The 26,698-nt window shown below is 52.4% G+C and overlaps 2 protein-coding genes across 3 annotated transcripts; both read left to right on the forward strand.

Annotated features, from left to right (window-relative positions):
* The first annotated feature begins 673 nt into the window (after positions 1-673).
* Positions 674-13,363, forward strand: LRRC15 (leucine rich repeat containing 15). Its single transcript, XM_014843413.3, has 2 exons — positions 674-780; positions 8,446-13,363. Exon 2 carries the CDS (start codon positions 8,451-8,453, stop codon positions 10,191-10,193), a length of 1,743 nt encoding a protein of 580 aa, XP_014698899.1. The 5' UTR covers positions 674-780; positions 8,446-8,450; the 3' UTR covers positions 10,194-13,363.
* A 2,264-nt stretch (positions 13,364-15,627) lies between these two features.
* On the forward strand, positions 15,628-26,137 carry CPN2 (carboxypeptidase N subunit 2). Of its 2 annotated transcripts, none has more exons than XM_014843409.3 (2): positions 15,628-15,801; positions 24,196-26,137. In XM_014843409.3, exon 2 carries the CDS (start codon positions 24,199-24,201, stop codon positions 25,840-25,842), a length of 1,644 nt encoding a protein of 547 aa, XP_014698895.1. In that variant the 5' UTR covers positions 15,628-15,801; positions 24,196-24,198; the 3' UTR covers positions 25,843-26,137. The 2 variants fall into 2 exon arrangements, with proteins under 2 accessions (XP_014698895.1, XP_014698896.1); XM_014843410.3 differs by having other exon boundaries at positions 15,640-15,801; positions 23,887-26,137.
* The last annotated feature ends 561 nt before the right edge of the window (positions 26,138-26,698 follow it).

The following is a 26,698-nucleotide window of genomic DNA, read 5'->3' on the forward strand; positions in this document are numbered from 1 at the left end:
GGGTTTGGCAGCCTCCCCACCCCTCCAGCTTTGACTTCTTTCTCCTCCCCAGACTCTCTCTCAGACACCATGGATAGAAACAGCTTGTCTTCCACTGGGGCAGCAGGGCGGGTCTCCAATGCAGAGGTGAAGGTCACAGGGAGTCCCTCATTCTCAGATATGCCCCTTGACTGCCGTGTGTACCCACCCCTGGGAGAGCACAGCGAGGGCACAGAGGATGACGTCAGAAGAGAATGGAAAGACTGTTTTTAGGAGGGACACCGTTGGCGTAACTAACTTTGCTTGGAATTTAAAATAAAAGCTTTTTCCAAAATGTTAACAATAGTCGAATTGAGTTAAGCAAATAAGAGGGTTCCTTCCATTATTCTTTCAAATTTTCTGTAAATTTGAGATTACTCTGGAATACAAGGTTTAAAAGAAAAAGACAAGAATGAATGCCTATTCTAGAGCCGCAATGGCCAATGCAGCGAGTGAGTCCAAAAGAAACATTGCAAAGAAGAGGAAAATGTGTTTAAAAAAAAAAAAAGGTGGCAGAAGACCACCCCTTCCACTTGAGCAATCAGGCTGTGCAGTCTGTCGGGCACGTCGGGGCGCTGCAGCGGCGCGTCGCCCCTCCCGCCACCGCGCCAACACTGCCCCCTGCGGTGACTCACGCCGGGGCGCGTTTAAATACCGGGAGCGCGCGGCCAGCTGCACTCATGCTGCAGCCTTGAGCCGTCGCACATCCTCCTTTCGGGCTCCTTCTGGTCGACGGCGGCTCTCGCGGGCGCCGAGCTGCTGGTAAGTAGGCGGGCTGGCCTCCTGCTGCCTCCCTCCCTCCCTCCTCCCCGCCTGGAAGACCCCGGCTATCCTCCTGGCTCTGGTTTTTCTGCTGACCCCGCTCCCACTACCCCCGAGGAGAGACTTCAGAAGGGGCAGGGCTGGCAGGGTGCCTGGGGATGTCCTCAGGACGAGGCCAAGTGGAGCCTGCGCGGGGGGGGGGGGTGCTTAGCCCATCCCCCCACTGCCCAGTGAGGCTGGGGCCGCCAGCCCCGCTCTGCAGATCCTTGACCAGGCTCAGCTCCACTTACCCTTCCTTCCTACCATGTCAACCTGGGGTGCTGAGATGTTTTGGATAGGCAAGATGCTTTGAAAGTTGATTACATTATCACACCAGTTGCCCATCAAGTTTACCTCTTTCTGGATAACTAGCTCCGTTGGGGGAACAGTTTCTCTTTCTAAGATTCAGGTTATTTGAACCCGCATTCTCTTCCCTTGTCCTTACAGTGGTGGCCACCACTGGCCTGCCCTGCATTTGGGTCTGTCCAGGACCAGTGGGGGTTTTCCAGGCAAGAGATGTGTCCTCTTTTCATAGACCTAAGAGTTGCTACAAAAGCAACTTCAGCAGATGGGCTGGTGCCTGGTTTGGATTTCCAACTTGGAATTCAGCTGTGGACTCAGAATTGTTTTGAGTTCCAAGTCTGTGCGTGGCTTGGGCGACCCCATTCTGGCAACTTTCCCTTCTTACCAGTCAGAGGTGTCTGGGCGTGGCTGAGGCTGCTGGCTTTGAGCAGGGAAAGTCAGGGCTGGAGAAAGGTTTGTGATGAGCGTGGTGTGCATTTAAAATTGTGACTCTTGTACCTTTACCAGCATCTCCCCCCAAACACAGAGGCAGGAGCAGGGCCAAAGCACTGACTGTGGAAAACCAGATCTTTTCTAGAACTTCCCACCTAGGCCAAAGTGTGAGAGAGCTAGTCTATCTCCAGGGCCAAATGTGTCCCCTCAGGGCAGGCTGCAACTCTTGGATGACACGTCACTCAGACTGCTGGATGCCCGTCTGTCATGCTCCGGCTTCTCCTTTAGGATTATCTGGGATTATATCACCATTTCTCAGGCGGCTCCCAGATGTGTTGGTGCCACTGTCTCCATAATTTAGAAATTCTCTAATGGCTTTCACTTCTTCCACTCTATGTTGATTGCACATCTGGGGTACATTCAGGGCCAGACAGTCCCATTTGCCTGTGGTCTTGAGTCAGCTGGGCGGGCTCCGCAGTGATGAGACAAGCATGTGAGAGAGGTCGGGGTGGGGGACAGGGTTCTGAACAGACCCTGCAGGAAGTCAGGGCGCAGTAGGCTCTCCCAGGGTTGGGGGGACACTAGCTGGGCTTGCTCAGTAAATGGAGGGGTGATGGGGCATGGGTGGGAGTCGGTCCAGATGTGGAGAAATAAGGAGAGATGGGAGAGAAGCTGACCCAGCTTGGTCCTGCCAGCAAACACTCCTGAGGCTGTGATTATACATGGCAATTTGCTTCCCTAAATCCTGACCACGAAAGATGGGCTGCAGCTTCTGGTTTCACTGTCTCCCTGGGCTTTTGGGACACAATATTTAGAAACTGCTTCCAAGATGCTTTGATGAGGGGCTGATCCATTTCTGTCTAATCTCAGCCCCTCGGGTGTTACCCTGAGAAGGGGGCTCCAGCCATGGAGCCCCATGTGGGAGCTTCTCCCTGTTCTGCTGGCAAGTTTATCAGTATCTCCTGCCGTTTTTGCAAGCTAATTACAGCTCTGCTCTGGCCTCTGCAGGAAGCCCTGCCTCCCCCAGCCCTGGGGCTGGAAAGATCTTGCTTTTTCTTACTCATTTTCTGTTTTAAATAAATGAGCAATATTTTGGCTCTGAAGGGCCATGAGAAATGGGTGCACAATTGAGCCTGGTGGGGGATGAGGGTGTGTCCAGTCTCCCCTTGGGGCTCCAGGATGCTTTGAGTTTGGGGTAGAGCCTAGAATGGGCTGTATGTTGATTCCGGGATCAACCCGTAATGGTGACCCCTTCTGTGCCTTCCTTCCACTCCTGAGGCCACTCAGGTGAAACTGAGCAAACATGAGCATCAGAGCAGTTTCAAGAAAGAACACCCCTCAAATCATGCAGCCTGGGAGTTGGGAGAAGCCCTTGACCTTGGCTAATAATGCTTGGCAGCAGAGGATGGATTGTATATGAGCCTGAAATCATTTTACGATGGAGGGAACAAAGCCGCCTCTGGGCCTCCGTCTGGGTCCCTTAGTTTTTCCATCTACAAAATGACCAGATGGTATGACCAGATGGTTTGACCAGATAGTTTCAAAAGGTCCTCGCACCTCTGATGCCCCGGGCTCTAAGTACTGCTTCTGGAAGCAGCTTCTACTGCTGGTTCAACTTAGCACAAACCCCAGATCTCTGACAGGGATGCAGAAAGGACCGCTGAGCAAGTGTCGATAGAGGGAGCTGGACCAGCCCTGTAGCCCGACCTTCAGCCTCTCGGGTCCTGGGTTCAATCTCTCTCTTCTTGGCAGTAAATGACACGGGTCAGGAGTGGGATGTCCCAGCCAGTCTAGGCCTCAAGGGTGCTTCTGAGTGTGGAGTGTGGACGCCTGCATCAGTCACTTGGGGCATCTTTTAGAAGTGCAGAGTCCTGGGCCCCACCCAGACTAGGGCTCAGCGTCTCTGCGGGTGGAGCCTCCTGAGAGCCTGATTTCACTCAACAGCAGAATGGATGACAATTGTAAGTCACATTTATTGGGTGCTCACTGTGCCAGGGAACGAGTCTGAGCGCTTTCCATGGATGAACTCATTGAGTCCTGGGAGCTGTAGTGCTGTGAGATCCCTTCTCTTAAGTGGGCTTCCCGGCATTTCCAGGTGATTTTTATGGACGGATCTGGGGAAAGGGGTGGTCACTCTCTGTTTAGTGAGATGAGGAGGTCTGGATGCTCTGAACCTGTCAATCAGACAGTGACTTCAGAACCGTTGGCCCGAGCACTGGTGAGCAGCTTGACTGAGGCCAACACTGACTGTGTGGCGGAGACACCCCCTCAACCATTCTGAGCCTGGCATCCCCCTTGGCTGGACGGGGCAACATCTCTCTTTGCAGATGAGGCCACGTTTAGGGAGACCTCTGTGGAGAGAGGGAGATCTCCTTTCTGGGCCTCAGTTTCCCCAGGTGCCCTAGGAAGGGGCAGGACCAGGGGCTCCCTGAGGCCCCTCCCAGCTCCCGGATCCCATGACATGGCTATTGGCTATGTGAAGATGCACCAATTGACAAGTGGAATTGCCCTGCCTGGAAAACTTTTGAAACAAGGTGGGCCTGAAAAGGTGGGTATGAGTTCCTCAAGCCACAGCATAGAGGTGGGGCCAGGCCAGGTGGCACTGCCGGTTGATCGGCATGACCTGTAGGGAAGGCTTCAGGCCAGATCTCCTTTCAGTCCCCAGACGGAATATATCAGAGCTGCCAAGGGCCCTTGGAAGTTTTTACAGGAGGGGAAACCGAGGCCTGGAGAATTTACTTAAACTCACGCTCCATCTTCGTGTCAAGACCAGAGTAGGACATCTGTCTCCCAGTTCCTTCCAAAAGCCTTGCTCCGTGGCATACGAAGGCGTCTCCTCCCAGGGTAGCTCGTGTTTAGGGAATGTGAATGATAGTATTAAACCAAAAAAGTCCCAACCCACCAACCAACAAAGCACAGGGCTTCCAGGCTAATTATGTGTTCGCTCATGAGTCACAGGCAGTTCTTGCTAAAGAGACCCAGAGCCGGAGCGCCTGGTCCAAGCGCTTCTCTCCTGGGGAGGGACCGCGTCTGAGTGTCTAGGTGAGCTGTCTGTCTGTCCTTCTGTCTGTCTGCTCGGCTCACTGAATTCCCGGGCCAGCGACAGACGCCAGGCTGCGCCCCCTCCCAGGACAGGGGCCGGGTGGAGTGGCTTCAGTGACTGAGCCCTTGTTTGGCCACCTGGGGAGGAGGGTGTAATTAGGGCGGCTTTGTGGGTCTTTAACTGGCATTTGTCACGGCTGCCAAGCGGCCCTGAGCAGCGTGGGCTATTAGGCGGCTGTGTGCTGGGCTCCTGAGGGCCCCGGGCTGCCGCGTGCCTGCAGCACTTGCTGACAATCCGAGGGCCCGGCTGGCTGTCCAGCCCTGCAGCTTCTGCGGCCCTCCCTCCCCAGAGCCCTGCAGCTGCACGTGAGGTGGGCTCTGTGGGGGCCCTTCGGAGCAGTTGGTGCCAGCTGTGGCAGGAACAAGTGCTGGAAAACAGGAAGCCACCGCATGTGGTTCTGGGGTGGCCTCTGCAGACATGAGGATTTATAAAAAGGAAAATCTGCAAATTCTTGCAATATTTGTCAAGCTGAGATGGTCCATTTTAAACAACAGGGGCTCTGTTCCCATATGGGAATTATCTTTTCCCTCCTCCTCCCAAGCCATGAGGCCCCCTCCACTGGCTCTATGCCCTTCCTGGGGCTGGCTCGAGACCCCCTCCCCAGCTGGGGAGTGCAGACTCAGAGAAGGACTGAGGTGGGTCCTCAGAGGGTAGCTTGTCCCATGTCCTCATCTGCAGCGGGGGAAGCTCAACAGAGACTGCCCTGGGCTTGCCAGGTTATGGGCTCTTAATTTAGTCTCTGGCACTTGGGCTACAACACCATGTTGAAGCATGCTGGGCATAGGAGAGACATTAAAAATAAACAAGCACTAGCTAAGACATCGCCAGGGGCAATTAGAGCTTCACCTTCTGTCAGTCAGTCCAGGGGGTAACTCTCTCACAAGCACATGTACCGAGGGGATGGGCAAAGACCCACACCTGTCCACACAGCCCCCTGGGAGCACAGGCACAATTGTCCTGGTCGATGACTCTCATATCCTTGCTCTGGGCTCAGCCTCAAAATCCTAAAGTCTTGGGGACGGACAGGACATCAGCTGTCATCTAGTTCAATACCCTACCAGTTGTAGGAATCTTCTCTCCAGCTTCCTTACCAAGTAGTTGCTCAGCCTCTGCTTGAACACTTCCAGTGACGGGGAGCTTACTACCTCTATGGGATTGTCCATTCTGATTTGGGCAAGCTTTCTGGTGGCAAACTGAAATCTGCTACCCCATAGCTTTTGCACACTAGTTTTGACCTCTGGAGCCACACTGTTTCCTTTGTCCCAAGGCAGCCCTTCATGTATACTAGGAGAGTGCTTATAGGCGCCTCTCATTGTCTCTTCTTCCAGCTATTCATGCATAGTTCCTTCAGTGGATACTCAGATGTTCTGGTTTCTGGGTCCCCTCACCATCCTTTTATTCTTCTCCAGAAGGCCTTCAAGAGGCCAATTTGTCATTGGCCTTCTTGAAGTTCAGGGTGGAACTGAGCACAGCACTATAGGTCTGGCCTGATCAGGGCAGTGTAGAGTAAGACCATCACCTCCTTTGTTCCATACTTAATATTTCTATTAATGCAGTCTAAGATCACAATAGCTTTTGTGGGCAGTCTTCTTTCTCTGTTACCATCAATAAAGAGCCCTAAGTCTTTCTCCTGGGATGGATGTTGAGTCACTTTTTCTGTGCCCCCTGTTTAGGCTGTTCATTTTCTCCTCTCAAATTCTGGACCTCACATTTGTCTAGACAAGTTCATCCTTTTAGATGTGTCCCTAGCTTAATCTGGCCCCATTCCTTTGCATCTAGACTCCATTGGCCAAGTTCTTCTTCTTTCTTTCTTTTCTCCACAGTTCTACATACTTATTCGAGTCCTTAATGCAAAAGTTCAGCAGGTCAAGGGCGTGGAGGGGCTGTGAATAAATGAAGACTCAAGGGCAGGGTAGATGTGGGATGAACTTGGGTTCTGTCCGCAGAGTAAGCTTGTTGGCTGGCAAGGGAGGGGTGCACTGAGTTGAGACCATATTGGGAAGCCTGGCATATCGTGAGTTATGAGCCAGACTCAGGACTACCTGAGTTCAGGGGAACAAAGAGAGAAATTCCATCTCCACCCAGTCAGTGTATGCCTTAGAGGCCATCATTGAAATTCCTTCCCCTGACTCAGGAGTTTTGCTCCTTAAAAGCAGAGGCACTGCATTAACAAAGTCCTCTCCCAGGAATCGGGAGATCTGGACGTTAAGCTCTGAGCCTCAGTTTCCCTGCTGCCTGCATCCCCATAAAGTGATGGGAATGTGGGATCAGCAGTTCTTCACCCTTTGGGAATCAGAGACCTCTTTGAACCTTGGATGGAAGTTACAGATGCTCCACCCATACAGAAACCCTTGGTCCTTTGATTGAGGATGCTAAGATTAAAGGCACTTTGAGGCTTTCCTGCCTCCCAGCGTCTGTAAAGTCCATGTCGTGGATGAGCTTGGAACAACCGCACACATTTGCACAGCACTACACAGGACGCCCTCGCACCCATTCTCCCATTTGCTCCTCACAACAGCCTCAAGACGGGGCAGAGGTTGTCATCTCCACTTAACAGATGGGAAAGCTGAACTTGGAGGCCTCAAGCTTCATCCAAGGGCAAACAGCTAGTTAGTGGTCCTTAAATATTCACGTAAGGCCCAGTCCCCGTGTCCCATGTCTCCATGTTCTGTGCATTTTATATCTATATATCTGTCTATAAAATTATTATCATCCCAATGTTGAACACCAAACCTTTCCTGAATTTGGCTCTATTCCCAGGTCAGCACCATGGCTGTGGGAGCATCTGGACCTACCACCTTTTAGCTCAAAGTGCATCCTAAGTTTTCTGGACCTACTCAGGGCCACTCAGTGTTTCTTTGTGGAAACTGGGGCTAGTACCCAGAAGGCAGATCCCAGGCATCAGCTGAGCCCAAACAGCCCCTTCCAGCGAGACGGGAAGAGGTGCAGACACTTTCGTTTTATTGGGAGGTGGTTTGAATTAAACCTGGATGAAGCACTTGTGACAGAGTTAACAAAGGAGCAGGTTGTTGGTCTGGTCATGGGGCAGGGCGGGGCTGTGCAGCGCAGGAGGCCAGGGGGAGGAAGAGCTGAGCTTCCCCTATCGTCTTTTCCCCCAGATCAGCAGTGTGGTCCTGCCTCTGCTGGCTGCTGCTGCTTCTCCCAGCAGGCCACCATGTTTGTGGCCTTAGCATCTTCCACCAGATTCAGGCCCTATTTATTTGTTCTCATTTCCTATCTGTCCCTCCTGAGGAGGCCACGTTCAAGCAACACGTTCAGATGCTGTGAGAGATACAGAGATGGATAAGATACTCTTCCTGCCTTAGGGAACCTATAAGGATGAAAGATGAATATCCCTGCCCTTGAAACACTTGTTGCCTAGTGAAGGAGACAGATGGGAACACAATGAATGCCATGCTGAGCCAGCCATGGCGTAGCCACAGTGGAGGTTGGGTAGACCACCTGCATGGCAGGGTGACTAATGCTGACTCGTGGAATCTGGGAAGGCTCCCTAGAGGTGACTCCCTTGAGCTAGACTTGCAGGTATGGGAAAGATTTGGATGAGGATGATGAGCACTCCAGGTGAGGGGGAAGTGCTTGGGCAAAGGCGTGGAAATAGGAAGGCCTGGAGGAAGGCGAAGAGGCTTGCTGACCAGACCACAGGGAGTGTAAGTTGGCTATGGGGGGATGGGGTTCAAAGGCAAGCCAGTGCTTGGCGCCAAAGGTTAACACTGGCTTAAAACCAACTGCTGCTGATGCTGACTCACATGCGCTCTCTCCCCTTGCAGAGGCCATGCCATTGAAGCATTATCTCCTTTTGCTGGTGGGCTGCCAAGCCCTGGGTGCGGGCTTGGCCTACTATGGCTGCCCCAGCGAGTGTACCTGCTCCAGGGCCTCCCAGGTGGAGTGCACTGGGGCGCGCATTGTGGCGGTGCCCACCCCTCTGCCCTGGAACGCCATGAGCCTGCAGATCCTCAACACGCACATCACGGAGCTCAGCGAGTCCCCGTTCCTCAACATCTCGGCCCTCATCGCCCTGAGGATCGAGAAGAATGAGCTGTCCCACATCATGCCTGGCGCCTTCCGCAACCTGGGCTCGCTGCGTTACCTCAGCCTCGCCAACAACAAGCTTCAGGTCCTGCCTATTGGCCTCTTCCAGGGCCTGGATAACCTTGAGTCGCTCCTTCTGTCCAGCAACCAGCTGGTGCAGATCCAGCCAGCGCACTTCTCCCAGTTCAGCAACCTGAAGGAGCTGCAGCTGCACGGCAACCACCTGGAGTACATCCCTGACGGCGTCTTCGACCACCTGGTGGGCCTCACCAAGCTCAATCTGGGCAAGAACAGCCTCACCCACCTCTCGCCCAGGGTCTTCCAGCACCTGGGCAACCTCCAGGTCCTCCGGCTGTATGAAAACAGGCTCACGGACATCCCCATGGGCACCTTTGATGGGCTTGGGAACCTCCAGGAGCTGGCCCTGCAGCAGAACCAGATTGGTGTGCTCTCCCCTGGCCTCTTCCACAACAACCGGAACCTCCAGAAGCTCTATCTGTCCAACAACCATATCTCCCAGCTGCCCGCCGGCATCTTCCTGCAGCTGCCCCAGCTCAACCGTCTCACCCTCTTTGGGAATTCTCTGAAGGAGCTCTCTCCAGGGATCTTTGGGCCCATGTACAACCTGCGTGAGCTCTGGCTCTACGACAACCACATCACCTCTCTACCCGACAACGTCTTCAGCAGCCTCCACCAGTTGCAGGTCTTGATCCTCAGTCGCAACCAGATCAGCTACATCTCCCCGGGCGCCTTCAATGGGTTGGCGGAGCTTCGGGAGCTGTCCCTCCACACCAATGCACTGCAGGAGCTGGACGGGAACGTCTTCCGCATGTTGGCCAATCTGCAGAACATCTCCCTGCAGAACAACCGCCTCAGACAGCTCCCAGGGAATATCTTCGCCAATGTCAACAGCCTCATGACCATCCAGCTACAGAACAACCAGCTGGAGAACCTGCCCATGGGCATCTTCGACCACCTGGGGAACCTGTGTGAACTGCGGCTCTATGACAACCCCTGGAGGTGTGACTCAGACATCCTTCCGCTCCACAACTGGCTCCTGCTCAACAAGCTCAGGTTGGGGACAGACACCCTCCCAGTGTGTTTCAGCCCAGCCAGTGTCCGAGGCCAGTCCCTCATCATCATCAGCATCAACGTTGCTGCCCCCAGTGTCCAGGGGCCAGTGACCCCTGAGGTGACCAGCTCCTCACAAACGTCACGATACCCAGACACCTCCAGCTACCCTGACACCACCTCCATCTCCTCCACCACTGAGTTCACCAGTGCTGTGGACATCACGGATCTGACCACCATTAGTGTGCCCACTGAGGCCCACACGTCCACGGCCCAGAACGGGCTGGTCATTGCCGCCATTGTCATTGGCATCATTGCCCTGGTCTGCTCCCTGGCTGCCTGCATCTGCTGTTGCTGCTGCAAGAAGAGGAGCCAAGCAGTCCTGATGCAGATGAAGGCACCCAATGAGTGTTAAAGAGGCAGGCTGGAGGCAGGCTGGAGGCCGGGCTGGGGAACACTGGGACCACCAGAGGATCCGGGATTTTCATCATTCTGCTTCCACCCCTGGGTCCACAGAGCCATTCCCTGCTCCCTCTCTCTAATCCCCAGGAGAAAGGCACCTCTCCCCTTTCTTGACCCTCCTAGTTCTCCTCTTTCAACAGGAGAACCAGCTCTTGCAGGACCTCCTTACCACCAGGGAGGTTCAACTGGCCATGGCAAAAACCCTGTGGGGTTTCCAGTTCACGTCCCAGGGCTTCCTTCATGAAAGCTCCTCCTCCAAAGTCTCACCAGCTCTCCTCCAAGGACAGCCTTCCCTGTGCCCGCGCCCCGCTCCTCCTGGCCTCTGCAGACTCTATGATTCCACGCCTGCTCACTTGTGGGAACAGTTCTCTGCCGGGATGGCCCCTCTCCCGAGTATTATGTAAGCTGATTTCTCTTCTGTTGCTCCCCTTGTTTGTGGCATGGCTCTACCTGGTCCCCTCAAATGAAAAGTCTCCCTTGATTTTCTGCTCCTGAAGGCAGGGTGAGTTCTCTCCTTGAAGAAGGCTTCAAACCTTATAGCTGGTTTCTTAAGAACTGCCAAGTGCCCTGGCTTTCAGGATGCTATGAAAGAAAGAAGGGAGAACGATGATGCTCAGTTCCTGGAGATGGAGCCATCCTCAGTGTCCCTCTCATCTGGAAAAGGAAGACAGGCCTCAGTGCACCAAGTTCAGCCTTTTAGAGAGTATTTCCCAACTCTAAACTTTGCTTTGAAAATTTTAGTCCTGTAAGGAATAGAATCATGTCAAATTTCTGACCCCTAAAGACATTAAAATCAGCTTATCGGTATTAGGTGGAAAAGGCAACCCGGTACCTGGGGGTCCTTGTGTTCACCCCTAGGGTTTGTCTCTTGCAAATTTTTATTGAAGTATAACATACGTACAGAAAAGTGGGAGCGTGATATTGTAGAGTTTGATGGATTTGCACAAACTGTGCACACCCGTGTGATCAGCATCCAGATCAAGAAAAGGACATCACTAGTATCCTCCATCCTGGGCTTTTACTGAAGAAGACTGGGGCTTGTGGAAATGGCATGGACTTACTTGGGACCTGGCTCCCCATGAGCCAGGGTGGGCCCCCACTGACCCCCAAGCTAGCCCTTACAAAGGCCCACCTGCCGGGGGTGGAGGAGAAGATGTGAGTACACTCGGGCCTGGACGGGGGGTTTTACTAAGTCCCCGGACCCTGAGGCACCCACACTGGCCGGGTTAGATTCCTCTCACCTCCAGAGGCCCATGCAACCACACACCCGTCCCTGGCGACATGCTGTCTGCTGCTCATTGGAGAGCCCTCTGCCTGGGCCTTTTATGGGCATGATGAGCCTATGTCTGTTTTTAATTTTCACTCTCCACTTGGGGGAAGTGAAATAGCTCAGAGATGAGATCCTTTAATTGAACAGCCGAGTGTAATGGAACCCAGCAACCCCTCTAACGTCATGCTACAATTCTCCATCAACATTACAGTCAGCTAGAAACTGAACTTCAGAATTCTCACATGCGGCAGGCAACGTCAGGATACACAGAGAGGTCACGCTGGGTCTGAGGGCTCTCTGGAGCTCCTCCTGCCTGTGATCTGCTTATGAGTTGAGTTGTTTAGTCTAGGGTTATTCTCCTCCTTGGGTTACAGTCACACGGATACCTGCCCTCGCCGCCCTACACACATAGTCACACTGATAAATGTTATGCTTGTGGCAATGCATGTCTTTCTCTGGACAACTGGTCTACCACTTTAGAACTAAAAGCAGTGAAGTGGAGAATTGCAGGTGTCCATGTCTGCCCAGGAAGGAGCTGCAGCCAACACTATAAGGATTTGGAAATCCGCCATCAATCCTGACTGGCCCCTGCTAGTTCCCTCTGCCCCAGAAGACTAAGAAATCCCCTGGGGCCTTAGCAGCATGATGCTGACAGGTCCCCATCGAAAAGGGTCTGGGAGGGGATGTGTGTGAGAACTAGTGTGCTTTGTAGCTTTTCACTCTCTGGCCCAGGAATCTGGGAGAGATGGGGCCTGTCAGGTGGAAAAGACATCATCTCCCCACGGTAAATCTGGGTCTCCAAATGTTTCCCAAATAATAAAAGCCAGTTAGAACCACTGTTTTTCAAAAATGCTCACAGTGCATAGGTACATGGAAAGCACTTCACAGGCATTTTCTTTTTAACCCTCATGACGCGCTGTGCATGAGTCCTACCGTCATCCCCTTGTGACAGAGTCTAAAACCACTTGTTCTTCCACAAAATTATTCAGTGCTCAGTGTATTCAGGCTGTGGGTTTTCCTTGTCTCTCCAGACGTGTACAAGTCCTCGTGGCCCGTCCTGGGCTTTCATTATTAAACCAAAGAAAATGGGAAGCACTCTTGTTGCTCCCCAAAGTCGTAGCCTGTGGGAGCTCACTCGGTCCTGTGTGGATCAAAAGCTTTGTAAAAGCAAAAAAATTAAACTCACCCATCCATTAAAGAAAAACTGGCCCCTCATGGGAATTATTGGGCTGTGTGTATATTGTTTCTCCTCTTTAGAAAGTAAAGGCACAGCACCGTTCTCAGAACTCTTCACAGGCAACAACACAACTACCACAACCTTTCAGATGTCAGTATAGAGCAGTTTTAGCAATCGATTTCCAAACTCAGGAAGCTTATGGAGAGCAGACACCTAGAGATAACTAGGTAACTAGAGTTAGTAAACAGACATTGGCTGTATCCCAACCTTTAGCTATGAACCACCCTAAGAATTCAGCCCACGGATCCCACAGTTAGAACCGAATCCAGGTTGTTTCGGTGGTGGTCTTGGGGAGGAAGCCATTGCTGTGGTTCAGAGAGGGTGGCGGACGCTCCTCCAGGCCCAGCTCCTTCCAGTCCAAGCTTTCCCCTTCACTTAAGGAGAGATCGTTCTCACCGGCCCATTGCCTTCATGCTGCCTGCAAAAGTAGATCATCTTTGCCTCGCTTAGAGAATCATTGCAAAATAGTCCCAGGTGCTTGGTGACGCATTTAGAAACTTCTAGGCCCCTGGGGTGTTATAGAGTGTGAGCCCTGTGGGCAGGGTTGGGGGCCCGTCTTTGCTGGATGCTGCTTGTAACAAATTTGGTGTACAGAATCAACAATAAACGGTAAACAGGACACACGTGCTCTCCGCGGACGTCTTGGCGAGGGGATCTCACACCTGTTGATTCTCTTCTTGTCATGTGTGTGCAACACTGACTCGGACAGTCCCTCACGGAGTAAAGATTCTGGGCTGGGAAAAGGCCTTTAGAAAGTGAGTGGGGCCCAAAACTGAAATAACAAATGATATCTATAGGCCCTGGTGGCTGGAAGGGGCCTTAAGAAGAGGTTCAACCCATTTTTTAGAGGAAGAAAGATCAAGACAGGAAATGAATTTCCCAGAGTCACCTAGGAAACTAGGGGCTGAGCTTGCACGACAGTCAGGCCTCCAGACTCCCAGGCTGGAGTTTCTTCTGTGCCACCAGAAAGGCATTGAAGTTCCCTTGGCATTCATTTAACGTGCACGTGCGTGCACATGCACACCCTTGAGAACACACACACAGGCTTAGGTAGATGGGACCATCTGCACGCCTCTGGACTCCTAGCACTACTTAGCACCAGGCTCAGTGAGTCACAGGCTCTCTGAAGATGCCATCTGAGTGAAGGTGATGCCCTCCAAGTGCCCAGGTGTCCCCAGGTTCCAGGGGCCGCCACAGCTGCTGGCACAGGTCCAGTGCTTAAGAGGAGTGATCTCTGCTGTTCCTTTATCCCACTGCTATGCCCAGTAAAGGGGCTTCAAACCATACTTTCCAGGGCTCCCTTGGCTCTTAGGTCCCTTCTGCCAGGTGTAAGCCTGTCCCAGGAGGCTGGACCTGGACACTGGCCAGTAGTGTCTTCACTATATCACGGGGCTGGACTCCTTCAATGACTGGCAGGGCCTTGTTGTCCTTCCCTAACCACGGAACCTGTCAAAATTCAGACAGTTTCTGGAATTTGGATAATGGGGAAAGGGGTTGGAGTCTTCATCCCATCTCCCAGAAGATCCCTGGAGTTCTTGATGCCAATCTCCCCTCCAACATGCACACGTACGCCCAGTGTCCATCCAGCTGCAAATATCTGCAGTGTGACTTCACATCTGTGTGCATGACCACACACACGTGCCTCCCCAGGCCCTCTGCCACACCCATGCCACAGATGAGAACGCAGAGACTCGTAGAGATGAAATAATTTGTGTGAGGACTGGCTAGTGAGCTGAGGAGCCAGGATTCAAACCTGAATCTATTGAATGCCAGATTTCTCTTGTTCACCATGATGTTGACTGACAGCCAAGCTCTCTTTCTGGAGGTGAGTGTCGGTGCCTTAAGAAACCATGCAGAGCACAGGGCAGATGGGGCTGTCTCCCTAGCCCAGTTGAGTCCCTGCAGAGGCACGCCCCCTCCCCCCAGCCAGTCCTCAAATCTACAGTCCTGCCCCTGGCAGCCTGGCTGCTACTGACGGTGGGGCCGGGCACATTTTGTTCACAGCCTTTCTCTGTTCTTACATGCTCCCACTCTTCTCTGCCAAAGGGTGGCTTTGTAATATGTCTCCATCGAACAATGCTTCTTCACTATGCTCCATCAGACCTGTGCAAGTTGGCTAGTGAAATCTGCTCACGTGCAAAAGACCTGGAGATAAATATTAACACCATGCAACGAGTTTAAAAGCCATCAGACGACTTTGACTTAGACTCTGGGCATTGAAAATGGTCTTAGATGGCTTATCTAGGTCATCCCTCCACTCTGCACCCCTGAAAACATATGCACACTCATACACACTCATCTGCACACACGCCACACACTCTCTTCACCTTGTTCTGCAGCCCCTGGTTGAACACTTCCAAAGACAGCAAAATCACCACCTCCCACAGCAGCTTCTTTGATCCAGGGATGGCCCTGGGGTGACAGTGTTCCCCTCCGTGTTGGGCCAAAACTCTCTTCCCTGTATCTTTCCCCCCTTTTAACTCGGAAAGGGTTTAGAAAGTTAGTTCATGAAATAAAACAAAACAATAAGCCCACAACACTTCTAGAATTTCTCCTGGAATTGAGAGCTGAGCAGGTGCCTGTGGCTGGCTGCCCGGCTGAGGTCTGGCTGCTGGAACCAGCCTGGCTTTTCACAGGATGGGGGGGGGGGGGGGTCGGTGGGCAGGGGTGCAGGGGTGGACCCCTGGTCCCAGTTCCCACCCCAGGAACAGCCTACTAGGAACTTTCTAGGACCTTGTGGATGCCCTTGGGGTCCCAAAGTTGCCAAGCCAGTGACCTTTGCTGGATTTTGGCCCTCTTCGGGATCTGTTCATGGGAACAGGTCAGGGTCATTTGGTAATCTTCAGAGGCCTTGCCCTGGGTTCTCTCCTCCTGTCCTGTGACCTTGGTGACATTCCGGGAATGCTCAGGCCACGTGAGGGGAGGAACCACTGCCTGGAACTTTGATTAGTGCTGGCACTGCTGGGTTCACGCTGACCACAGACCACAGCAGACACCCTTCTGCTCCCCAGGAAGAGCCGGGGCAGCCGGTCCCCGCCCACTCAGCCCCCCACGGTAGGCCTCCCGGGGTCACTAAAGGGCTCTTGGGTCTGTGGGGCTGTGGGGGGAATCTGGCCTGGGGTCCCAGCTGGGGACAGGAGAGGGACTGGCCACTCCTCCCAGGCTTCAGAGTGTGTCCCCAGCTTCAGGCAGGCTGCAGCACCCGTGTTCCGCTGTCCTGGGAGGAGAAGCCCCTGAGGTACTCAGGCAAGGCGGTGTGGGCTGAGGCAGAGGCAGGTCACAGTAGAAAGGTTCTGAGAGAAAGGTGACCTGGTCCTTGTGCCAGGGCGCTCAGAGTGAATGGTAGGGATAAGCTGGGTGACCGTACATCCAGATTTGCCTGGTCCTGCCCTAGTTTATGCCTGTCATCCTGGCATAATTATTAATAGCTCCCTTTTTCATCCCCAAAAGTTTAGATGATAAAGTATATGGATGCTCTAGGAATAAAACATGTATGTAGCTGCCTTTTATTGAGCATTTACTATTTGCCAGATGCTGTTAAGTGCTTTATATTTACTATCTAATTCAGCATATTTATCATCCAATTAGTATCATCCAATACTAATTTTAACCCTAAGGGATAGGGTTATAATTATGGATGGGGAAATTGAGGCTTAGAGAGATGGAGTGACCCGCCCAAGCCCACACAGCTAGTAGGTAGCAGTGTCAGAATTTGGGCCAGCAGAGCCCAAGCTCTTCCTCACTCTGCTAGGCAGGATGAAAAGTTCTGAGATGCAGGGTCATGAAAGCCACAAACCTATTCTGTTCAATTCAGCACACAGGGCTGTGCTCAGGCCCGTGCCAGGTGCTGGGTGCACAGCCGGATACAGAGATGCTGTGGGCAGTAGGACCCGGGGCTCACAGTCACGTGGGTGCAACCAACTAGAATACAGAGCAGAAAGGCCCAGTGTTCAACAGAGGACATAGTGACCTGCAAGATCCAAAGGAGGGGCCGTGAAGGAAGGCTTCCTGGGGGAAGTGTGACTTGTGCTGGCCTGGGAGGGTAGGTAGAATGGGGACAGGTAGCAACAGGTAAAGGTTGACACGGGCATGCTAAAGTGGAAGGGACTGTGTACATGATCGCTAGAGGTGGGGCCCTGTGGGGAGCGTTTGAAGAAAGGATCGGGCCCAGTTCACAGCCTCCTCTTATTTCAGAATGTTACCTATCTTCTTGAATGCTCGGACAGCTGATAGACAAGCTCGCTTGAGCTTCTGCAACATAATTGCAAGGAAAGAAAGAAATCGGCAAGCCTCTGTTATATACTTGGACCTCTGCTGCATGTTTTACACAATTATGTCAATTTTTACAATTACTTTCAAGCTTATTACAAAAGTGATACCTGTTTATTATTTAAAAAAATGTGGAAAATATATGATTAGGCAAAAGGAAAAAAATTAAATCACTCACAATTCTATTTTTCTGACATAACCACTGCAAATATTTTGTATATGATCTTCTATTATGTTTTTATGCACAAATATTCCTTAAAGGTGGAAACTTAGCATTTTGGGACTCAATATGTTTCATTTAAGGTATTGCAAATATCTTGTCAATAAATACATATATTTACAATATAATTTTAAAGACAGCAGAGAAGGGCTGGCCCCATGGCAAAGTGGTTAAGTTCACATGCTCCACTTCTGCAGCCCGGGGGTTTTGCCAATTCGGATCCTGGGCGCAGACATGGCACTGCTCATCAGGCCATGCTGAGGCGGCATCCCACATGCCACAACTAGAAGGACCCACAACTAAAAATACACAACTATGTACCAGGGGGCTTTGGGGAGAAGAAGAAAAAGAAGAAAAGAAAAAGATCCGCAACAGATGTTAGCTCAGGTGCCAATCTTTATATATAAAAAAAGTAGTAATAGCAATTGAAAAAAAAAGACAACAGAGAATGTTTCCATTACATCCGTGTAGCATTTAACTGGTCCCTCATGTTGGACATTTAGGTTGTTTCTGTTTTTTCGCTATAACCCTGTTACTATGATCTGTCTCCACTCCCAACACTGATGACACCAAATGTGTGGGTTTTTCCACGAAGCAATTCTCTAGTTCTCTGTGGACACCAACTGAGTGTCCTACAGGTCAATTCAATTCTGATACTAGCTGCCTGGAGTTAGTGTAGACCCCATAGGTTAAGGGCTCAGTCCAACAAGACTGTCCCTAGTGAACTTCAGAGCCAATTTCAAGGGCAGACATGCGTCGCATAACAATGTTTCATCAACAACGGACGGCATATGTGATGGTGGTTCCATACGATTCACACCATGTAGCCTCAGTGGGCAGTAGGCTATCCCATCTAGGTTTGTGTAAGTACAGTCTATGACGTTCGCACAATGACGACATCGCCTAACGTTGCGTTTCTCAGGACATATCCCGTTGTTAGCTGACGCCTGACTATAGTGGGTTCCTCGGTTATGTGCATGTCTGTTTGACTACAGATTGGAGGTTCCCATGACCCCCTCCTCAAGTCTGATAATTTGCTATAATGGCTCACAGAACTGAAGGAAATACTTTACTAACTATTACCGGTTTATTATAAAGGATATTGAAAAGGATCCAAACGAACAGCCAGCCAGATGAAGAGGTATGCACAGGGCAAGGTCTGCAAGGACTGCAAGATCAGGAACTTTGGTTCCTATGGAGTTTGGGGTGTGCCACCCTCCCAGCATGTGGATTCGCCTGCCAACCCAGAAGCTCTCAAACCCCCCTTAGTTTGGGGTTTCCATGGGGGTTCCATTACACGTGCATGATTGATTAAATCATTGGCCATTGGTGATTAGCTCAATCCCATCTCCATCTCCCCTCCCTGGAGGAGGTGGCGGGGGTGGGGCTGAAAGTTCTAGCTGTCCAGTCACATGGTTGCATCCTCAGCAACCAGCCTCTATCCTGAAGCTCTTAGGGACCCATCGAGTCACTTCATTGATGTAAACTCAGGTGTGGGTTGAAAGGGGCTTATTATAAATAACAAAATCTGCTCCTCTCACTCCCATTACTCAGGAATTCCAAGGGTTTTAGGAGCTCTGTGCCAGGGACCAGGATGAAGACAAAATATATATTTCTTATAACATCGCAATATCAGAAACCCAATACTAGTTATCTTGCTTCATGGCCACAATAACCCTAACAATGCTGTAATTTAGGTATTATTATTATTATTGTTCTCAATTGATCAACGCAGAGCTGGGACTCTGAGGGGTTACTTCTCTGTCTGGGACCCCCTGGGCAGCAGTGGGGTAGGGCTGTCCGGGGAGGGGCATGGGCAGGAGCCCAGCCCAGGCCTGACCGCCTCAGCTACTTGGCTTGTTTTCAGGGGTTCAGAGGAAAGGAAACTGAGGTCCTGGGAGCAGCAGGTCCTTCCCGGGGACGCGGATGAGGCAGTCAGGGGCTCTGACTGAGCCTCAGAGTCTCCTCTTCTCGCTTGCAGATGTGCTGGAGCCCAAAGGGCAGAATCCAGTGCTGGTGGCGAGGCAGATGCTGATGCAGGCAGCCCCAACTCATAAACAGCAGTCCCCTGAGGTTGGGGCCGGGGCTCTGGGTTCTGGGCTCTGGTTGCCCTCAGGAAGGAGCGAGGGTTGGCTCTGTGGTGGATGACAGACTGGCTCAGGGCACACACAGAAATGTACTAACCCAAAGCAATTTGAGAAGAGGAAAGAGTCCATTTACAACCAGTCAACTAAAAAAAAAAAAAAAAAAAAAAAGGCCGAGCCTTCCTTGGCTTCCGAAAGCATGGAATGTTTTTGTGGGCATTTGCTGGTCTCTTCCCAAATGCAGAAGTGGTTTCCCAGATGAGAAGCAGAAATTTGGCTGCCCCACTGTCCCCGCTGGTGCCAGCATCCACCGTGCTGGGGCAGGGGCACTTCCCATCCAGAATCTCCCAGGAGCCTGCTCTGGAGGGTGGGTCGGGGAAGGGGCCCGAGACCAGGGCATCCTGGCCAGAGCCATCCCAATCTGTGCTTCACTAAACCAGGGAGGAAACAATTACACGTCTCCCTTGACTGGGAGGAAAGAGCCGGAAAAAGTGCTGGAGAGAAGCATCTCGCTGGTCCACAAGTGGGGCTGTTGGATGATCTCATCAGTTTTTCCATAGCTAACCTCCGTGACTACAGATCCGGGGCTGCCCTGAGCTCCAAGAAACCGGGATCACTAGTGTTGCTGAGCGCCCTTTCTGTGCCAGGCTCTGGGCTTGGAGCTTTCCACTTATTTTCTCATTCAGTCCTCAGAACAACCCCATGAGGAAGGTGGTATTGAAGCTCGCTGTTTTGAAGATGAGGAAATTGAAGTACAGAGAGGTTAAGGAACTCAGCCGAAGCCACACAGCTAATAAGGGATGGAGACAGGATTTGAACCCAAACCGTCTGACTCCAGAGCACAAATTCTTAGCCATTCTAGAGGGATGTGAGCATGAGTTGGGCTGGGAGTGGATGAGTTGGAAATTGTCAGTGTTCCACACCCTTACCATGGGTACCATCCCCTGTTTCTTCCTGCCCCAGGAGATTGGGGCAAGTGAGGTCTTCCTCTGAACTTTAGGGGCCCTGTTCTGGACTGCCTCCCACCATGACATCCCCAGGGGGTGAGAAGTTTGAAAGACCAAAGGGACATGCCCATCCAGAGGTGTGCCCCATTTCAAACCATGCTTCAGGTACCCAGAACCCAGGGCTTGCGTGCATTGCTGCCCCAGGTCCATCGTCCCTAGGCTGACCACATCATGGAAGTGCACGCCCTTAGGCATGTGGGGTGCCAGGGGGCAGCTGCAGGTGGGGTCTCTACTCACAGTACCAGAGGGAGACAGGTGGGAAAAGAAGGGGACAGACACTGAGCAAGGTCCTCTTGTGTATGTTCCCCCTGGGTCCTGCAAATGTGAGGAGCGGGCCTGCCCACCCCCACTCATTCCACTGTGGAGGTGCAGAAGCCTTGTGGTGTCCCAGCCAGTACCTTGCCGAGAGCTCAGGCCCTTCAGATTGATCCTGGCCCCTTGCTTCCTAGCTGCATGCCCGTGGACCAGTCGCTGTGGCTCTGGGAGCCCTGGTTCCCCTGTTGTGGGCACTTGTAGATTTGCCCTGAGGATCAAGATGTCTGTGCAAGAGCCTTGGGACCTGTCAGGCAGGAGCAGCCCCCTCAGCCGAACCCCCCACATCAGAGAGGATCCCCCACCTCCCCTGCCCGCCTGAGCCTCAGTTAATTTGTCTACACTTGATTTTCTGTGCCACCCAAGCCACAGGTTTGATTCAAGTTCTGAATTCTCGAGTCACTTCCTTTGTTGGAAACTTCTGAAGCACATTATTTCCAAATGACAGTGGATTCAAAGTTAGAGGCACAGGCCAAGGGGAAGGGAGGACGCCTCCTGAGGTTGGCCCAGTTGGTGAGGCCCATGCTCCACCTGAGCCTTTGACTTTCCTGTCACCATGCACTTCCCACTTTGGTCCCAGCTTTCCTGGCAGAAGTGATGGGAAAACCCAGAGGTCTGGGTTCTAACCCAGGCCCCACTGCAGACACCTGGTGGGCCTTGCCTTACGAGGAAGCTGGCTAGATGGTCTCTAGGGCCACATGTCCATTCTAGTGGTTTTTTTCTGGAAACAGCCTTTGAGAACCAAGGACCAAAGGGTTAGCAAGGAAGGGGACTGCCACATTGATAACGTGGCGTGTTAACAACAAGAATTACTCCCCTTACTCTTGGGAGGAGGATTTGAGGCCACTCTCACGGCCAGGCTGGTGGTCATTTACTCAGGGCTTGAATCATTCCAGGGAAGGGCAGCTCTGCCCCGCAAGCTGCTCATCCCAGCCGTGGAGCGTCCAGCTCCGCAAACCCTAACCAGCCCGCGGTAAGTCGACCCTGCGCTGCAGGCTGAGCACACAGCTGAGGACGCCTATCTTCTCACAGGAAGGACAGTCATGAAAACCCCTCATTTCGAAGGACTATGCTAGGTGGTAAGATGGAGAAACATACCCACGGCGCCTTATTCCTGGGGTCAGGGAAGGCTTCTTTCAGGATCCCGAGCGGTTTTGTGTAGGATCCCTAGGGGCCGCCCAGGTGGCAGGTGTGGGACAGGCAATGGCTTGCAGCATCCTCCTTCAGCCAGAGCCCTGTGCTTCTTATTTGCAAACTATGCACACATTCTCCAGAATAAAGTCTCCGGCTAGCGGCTAGCGTAAACTCTGTAACGGCCGGCCTGGGAGTCTAGAATCGGGAGGCAAGCTCGTGCCTGGGGCAGGCAGGCACCCTACTGTTAAGAGTCCTCCTCCCCTACAGCGGGGTAAATCCGCTTCCTGCGGCTTACTTAGCATCTCTGCCTGCACCCGAGGAGCGCAAGCGGCTTACTCAGCATCTATGTGTGCATCCGACAAGCGCAAGGGAGGCACACACTTTCTCAGGGAGAAACTGTCCCTTCTCTATTGATCAGACAGAAAAAATTCCTGGAAAAACTGAGAGTTAATGAGTGTCTGAATGGGAGGAGGCTTTTGTAAGCACCCTGTTTGCGTGGAGCCCTTGGGCCTCAAGCGGCATCTTGTGAAGGAGGAGGCAGCCAGCAGAGGGCAGCAGAGAGGCAGCCAGCAAAGAGTGCTGGGGTTAAGATTCCCCAACATGGATCCCAATCGTGAGATCTTACTGAGAGATAAATTGAGAAAAACTAGGGTTATGTTGTGTGAGGGTTTTATTTCTTTCCTGCTTTCTTTCTTTTTTCTTTTTTGCAGGAAAAGATTCACCCTAACATCTATGGCCAATCTTCCTCTTTTTTTTTTTCTTTTTGTTTCCTCCACAAAGCCTGGGGTGCATGGTTGTATATTCTATTTTAAGTCCTTCTGGTTCTTCTATGTCAGCCACGTGGCCGCTGACAGATGGGTGGTGTGGTTCCACGCCCGGGAACGAACCCAGGCTGTGAATGAGTGAGAGCGCCGAACTTTAACCACGAGTGCATCAGGGCTGGCTTTCTTTTTGCTTCTTTCCTTCCTTTTTTCTTTCTACCTTTCTTTCTCTCTCTCTCTGTTCTTCTCTCTCTCCCTCCTTCTTTCTTTTTCTTCTTCTTTTTTTTTTTTTTTTTGATAAAGCCAAATGTATTCTATCTAAAATTCTTCCTCCTTTTTTGTGTTCAAATAACCTTTTTGGTAATGATGGTGGCTCGCAACCTTTAACAATGGTTAACATAGTTTGTGATTTGCTCACACTGTCAGACACTCATCCAACACAGTGTTATTTACGCTTACTCACTGAATCCTCACAATGACCCTCATGTGGTAAGCACTATTATTATCCCCATTTTACAGATAAGGAAATTAAAGCACAGGCAGATTAAGTAACATGCCCAGGGCCACACAGCTAGAACGTGATGCAGCTGGGATTCAGACTCATAGAACTCGAACCACTACAAGCCATGGAAATGATGACATGGGTGAGAGCAGAAGTGGCCTGGCGGGGGGCATATCCCCTAATGGGGCGACCATCCCCATTTAGTCTTGTCATGTGGGAATGTGAGCCCAGTGCCTCGAACTCATCCTGAAATCTGGACTTTTAAGGTGATATTTCTCAATTTTTACGTGTTGGCTAGTGGTTCATATACAACAACTGAGCAATAAACAAAACACACTTGTCAATTGCATCACCAATTTGTGGCCTGTGGATGGCTGCTGGCATTTTTTTTTTTTAAATTAACGTTTAGTAAACTAAAAACCTGGTCCCCTTTCCTTATTTAAAACAATAACCAAACCCCAAAAACCTACTGGTCTGTGGTATTCCCGCATCTGGGACACTCTGGTCCGTGCAATGTTGGGAAGTTCCATGGGCTCCATGGGGGGCCCGGGAGAGTGTGTGGGCAGCAGAACTGAGGAGCCGGCAGCCTCATTTCAAGATAAGAGCCGGTCTTGTCCCTGCTTTCTCCCTCCGCGGATGTGCAAAGAGCAGATGGTAAGATCTCCTCCTAATTAGGCTCTGGAATGTGCTGAGATTTGGAAATGCAGGAAGAGTTATGGTTTAAAAATTTCCAACTCAGGAATAATCTGCCCATATTTTATATATTATCTTAAAAATTCCACATTACCCATGGTCTCCTTTTATAGCTCTCTCCCATGCCTTTTTGTCTCATTTCCACCTCTTTCTCCAGTCTGGAAAGAACATGGGGAAGTCCGGGAGACCTGGGTCTCGGTCCTGCCACTAACCTGCAGGGTGACCGTGCACAGACCAAGTGACTTCCTCGCTGTCGAAGGTCAGAACCCTGGTCCCACTGACCTCGCGAGGCTGCTGTGAGGCGGTATGAATGCAGCTATTAAAAACAGAAACTGCTGCCCAAATGAGTGGGCTCCCTGATGGAGCTCATCCCCGTCTTCTGGCTCTCCATCCGGTCTGCTGGTCACCCTGCCCGCTGCCCTTGATAAAGGTGCCGCTTCTGTTTTCTCTTCCCACTCGGATGTAGGAGATGCTGCCTGGAGCCTGGCTGTGCTGGGCCTGCCTCCTGCTGGTGGCCAGGCTCACCCAGCCCTGCCCTGTGGGGTGTGACTGCTTCGACCGGGAGGTGTTCTGCTCCAATGAGGAGTTGGCTGCCATCCCGCAGGACATCCCGCCACATGCCACAGACATCGTCTTCGTGGAGACCTCGTTCACCACGGTGGGGGCCAGGGCCTTTGGTGGCATCCCCAACCTGACCAAGGTGGTCTTCCTCAACACCAAGCTCCGTCACTTCGGGCCAGATGCCTTCGGGGGGCTGCCCAGGCTCGAGGACCTGGAGATCACGGGCAGCGGCTTTTCCAACCTCAGCACCGACATCTTCTCCAACCTGACCTCACTGAGCAAGTTCACCCTCAACTTCAACACGCTGGAGGCTCTGCCCGAGAGCTTCTTCTGCCACATGGATGCCCTGGAGTCCCTCCAGCTGCAGGGCAACCGGCTCCAGACCCTGCCTGGGAGGCTCTTCCAGCCTCTGAAACATCTGAAGACCCTCAACCTCGCTCAGAATCTCCTGGTCCAGCTGCCTGAGAAGCTGTTCAACCCCCTGAGCAGCCTGCAGACCCTGAGGCTGAGTGACAACGCGCTCTCCAGCCTGCCCCAGGGTGTGTTTGGCAAACTGGGCAGCCTACGGGAGCTCTTCCTGGATGGCAACTCCATCAAAGAGCTGCCCTCCGAAGTGTTCTCACAGCTCTTCCGCCTGGAGAAGCTGTGGCTGCAGCAGAATACCATCGGGCACCTGCCCCCCTCCATCTTCTCCTCCCTGGGCAACCTGACCTTCCTAAACTTGCAGGGGAATGCACTGCGGATGCTGCCTGCCGGCCTCTTCGCCCATACCCCAGGCCTGGTCGGCCTGTCCCTGTCCTACAACCAGCTGGAGACTGTCGCCGAGGGAGCCTTTGCCAACCTGTCCAGCCTCAGTTCCCTTACGCTCTCGCACAACGCCATCACCCATCTCCCGGCCGGTGTTTTCAGGGACCTGGGGGAGCTGATCAAGCTCTACCTGGGCAGCAACAACCTGACGGCCTTGCACCCAGCGCTCTTCCAGAACCTGTCCAAGCTTGAGCTGCTCAGTCTCTCCAGGAACCTCCTGACCATGCTCCCAGAGGGCATCTTCGACACCAACTACAACCTGTTCAACGTTGCCCTGCACGGTAACCCCTGGCAGTGTGACTGCCACCTGGCCTACCTTTTCAGCTGGCTGCAGCAGTACAGCGACCGGCTCTTCAACATCCAGACCTACTGTGCGGGCCCTGCCTACCTGAAGGGCCAGGTGGTGCCCGCCTTGAAGGAGGAGCTGCTGGTGTGCCCTGTCACCTGGGACCACTTGGGCTTCCAGGCCCCAAACCTGGAGGACAGGGAGCCAGGGGGCAGCTGGGACCTGGCTGCGGAGGAAAGGGCAGCCCGGAGCCGGTGTACCTACAGCAACCCCGAGGGCACTGTGGTGCTCGCTTGTGACGAGGTCCAGTGTCGCTGGTTGAATGTCCAGCTGTCTCCTAGGCAGGGCTCGGGCTCCCCGGGACTGATGTACAATGCCAGTCAGGAGTGGGACTTGAAGTCGCGCTGCGGCTCTGTGAGGCTCACTGTGTCTATCGAGGCTCGGGCAGGGGAACCCTAGGTGCAGGCCAGACAGAGCCGTGAGCCAGGGCAGAGGCCTCTGGGCCTGACCAGGAGGGAGGTGGGGCGGAGGGGCAGCTGAAGCTTTGGTTTTGTTTTAGATGCTTGGGACCTAGTTCTGTCTTCAAGGTGGAGGAGGTGGAGGCGGCCACTCCACCACCAGAGTCCCCTCCTCCTCCCCTTCCTTCATTACTCCGTCTCAAAGTCTGAGGCCTGGCAAGGCCTTCCCCGAGCTTTGCAAAGCACCCGTTAAACTGGCTCATGTTCTGGAGAATAAAATAACGTCTCTCCCCTGGTGTTTTTCTGTTATTTAATAACCACCTCCCTCATCCCCACCCTGAAGTTCCAACCCTGAGCTTCCATCCCACCGCTCTTCCAATTCTACAAAATGGAGGCTACCCTCTCGTGACATCCAGTCCAAAAGCCAAACGTCTGTTTTTATTTCTCTCCCTAGAAATTCATTTTTAATTGCTATAGAGAAAAAAAGGAGACAATAGAAGTAGAGGTGACCAGATGGATTAGGGGCAGGGGTCTGACTTTGGTGTGTGGGGAACTCATGTCATTAGCGTCCCCCTCCAGGGCTGTGTCCAGGAGACATCAAGATGAGGTGGTGCCTTGGGAAGCGAACCGCCAGCTGTCTGGCTGTCATTACACTAAACCCCAGAGGGGGAGCTGTGGCTCTGCCTGTTCAGCAGACAAGATGGCTGCTCCGTGAGGAGAAGGGAAAGCACTGAGGAGAGAGGAGGGGAGGACAGTGGGCTGGGTGGGCTGGACGGACACGCTTCAGCTCTTAGCTTCTCACAGCAGCTGACTCTGTGGGCCGCTCACTCACTCAAACGGTTCTGCCTTGGTTTTCA

This window comes from Equus asinus, chromosome 5 (assembly GCF_041296235.1).
Source record: "Equus asinus isolate D_3611 breed Donkey chromosome 5, EquAss-T2T_v2, whole genome shotgun sequence".
Classification (NCBI taxonomy): Eukaryota; Metazoa; Chordata; class Mammalia; order Perissodactyla; family Equidae; genus Equus; species Equus asinus.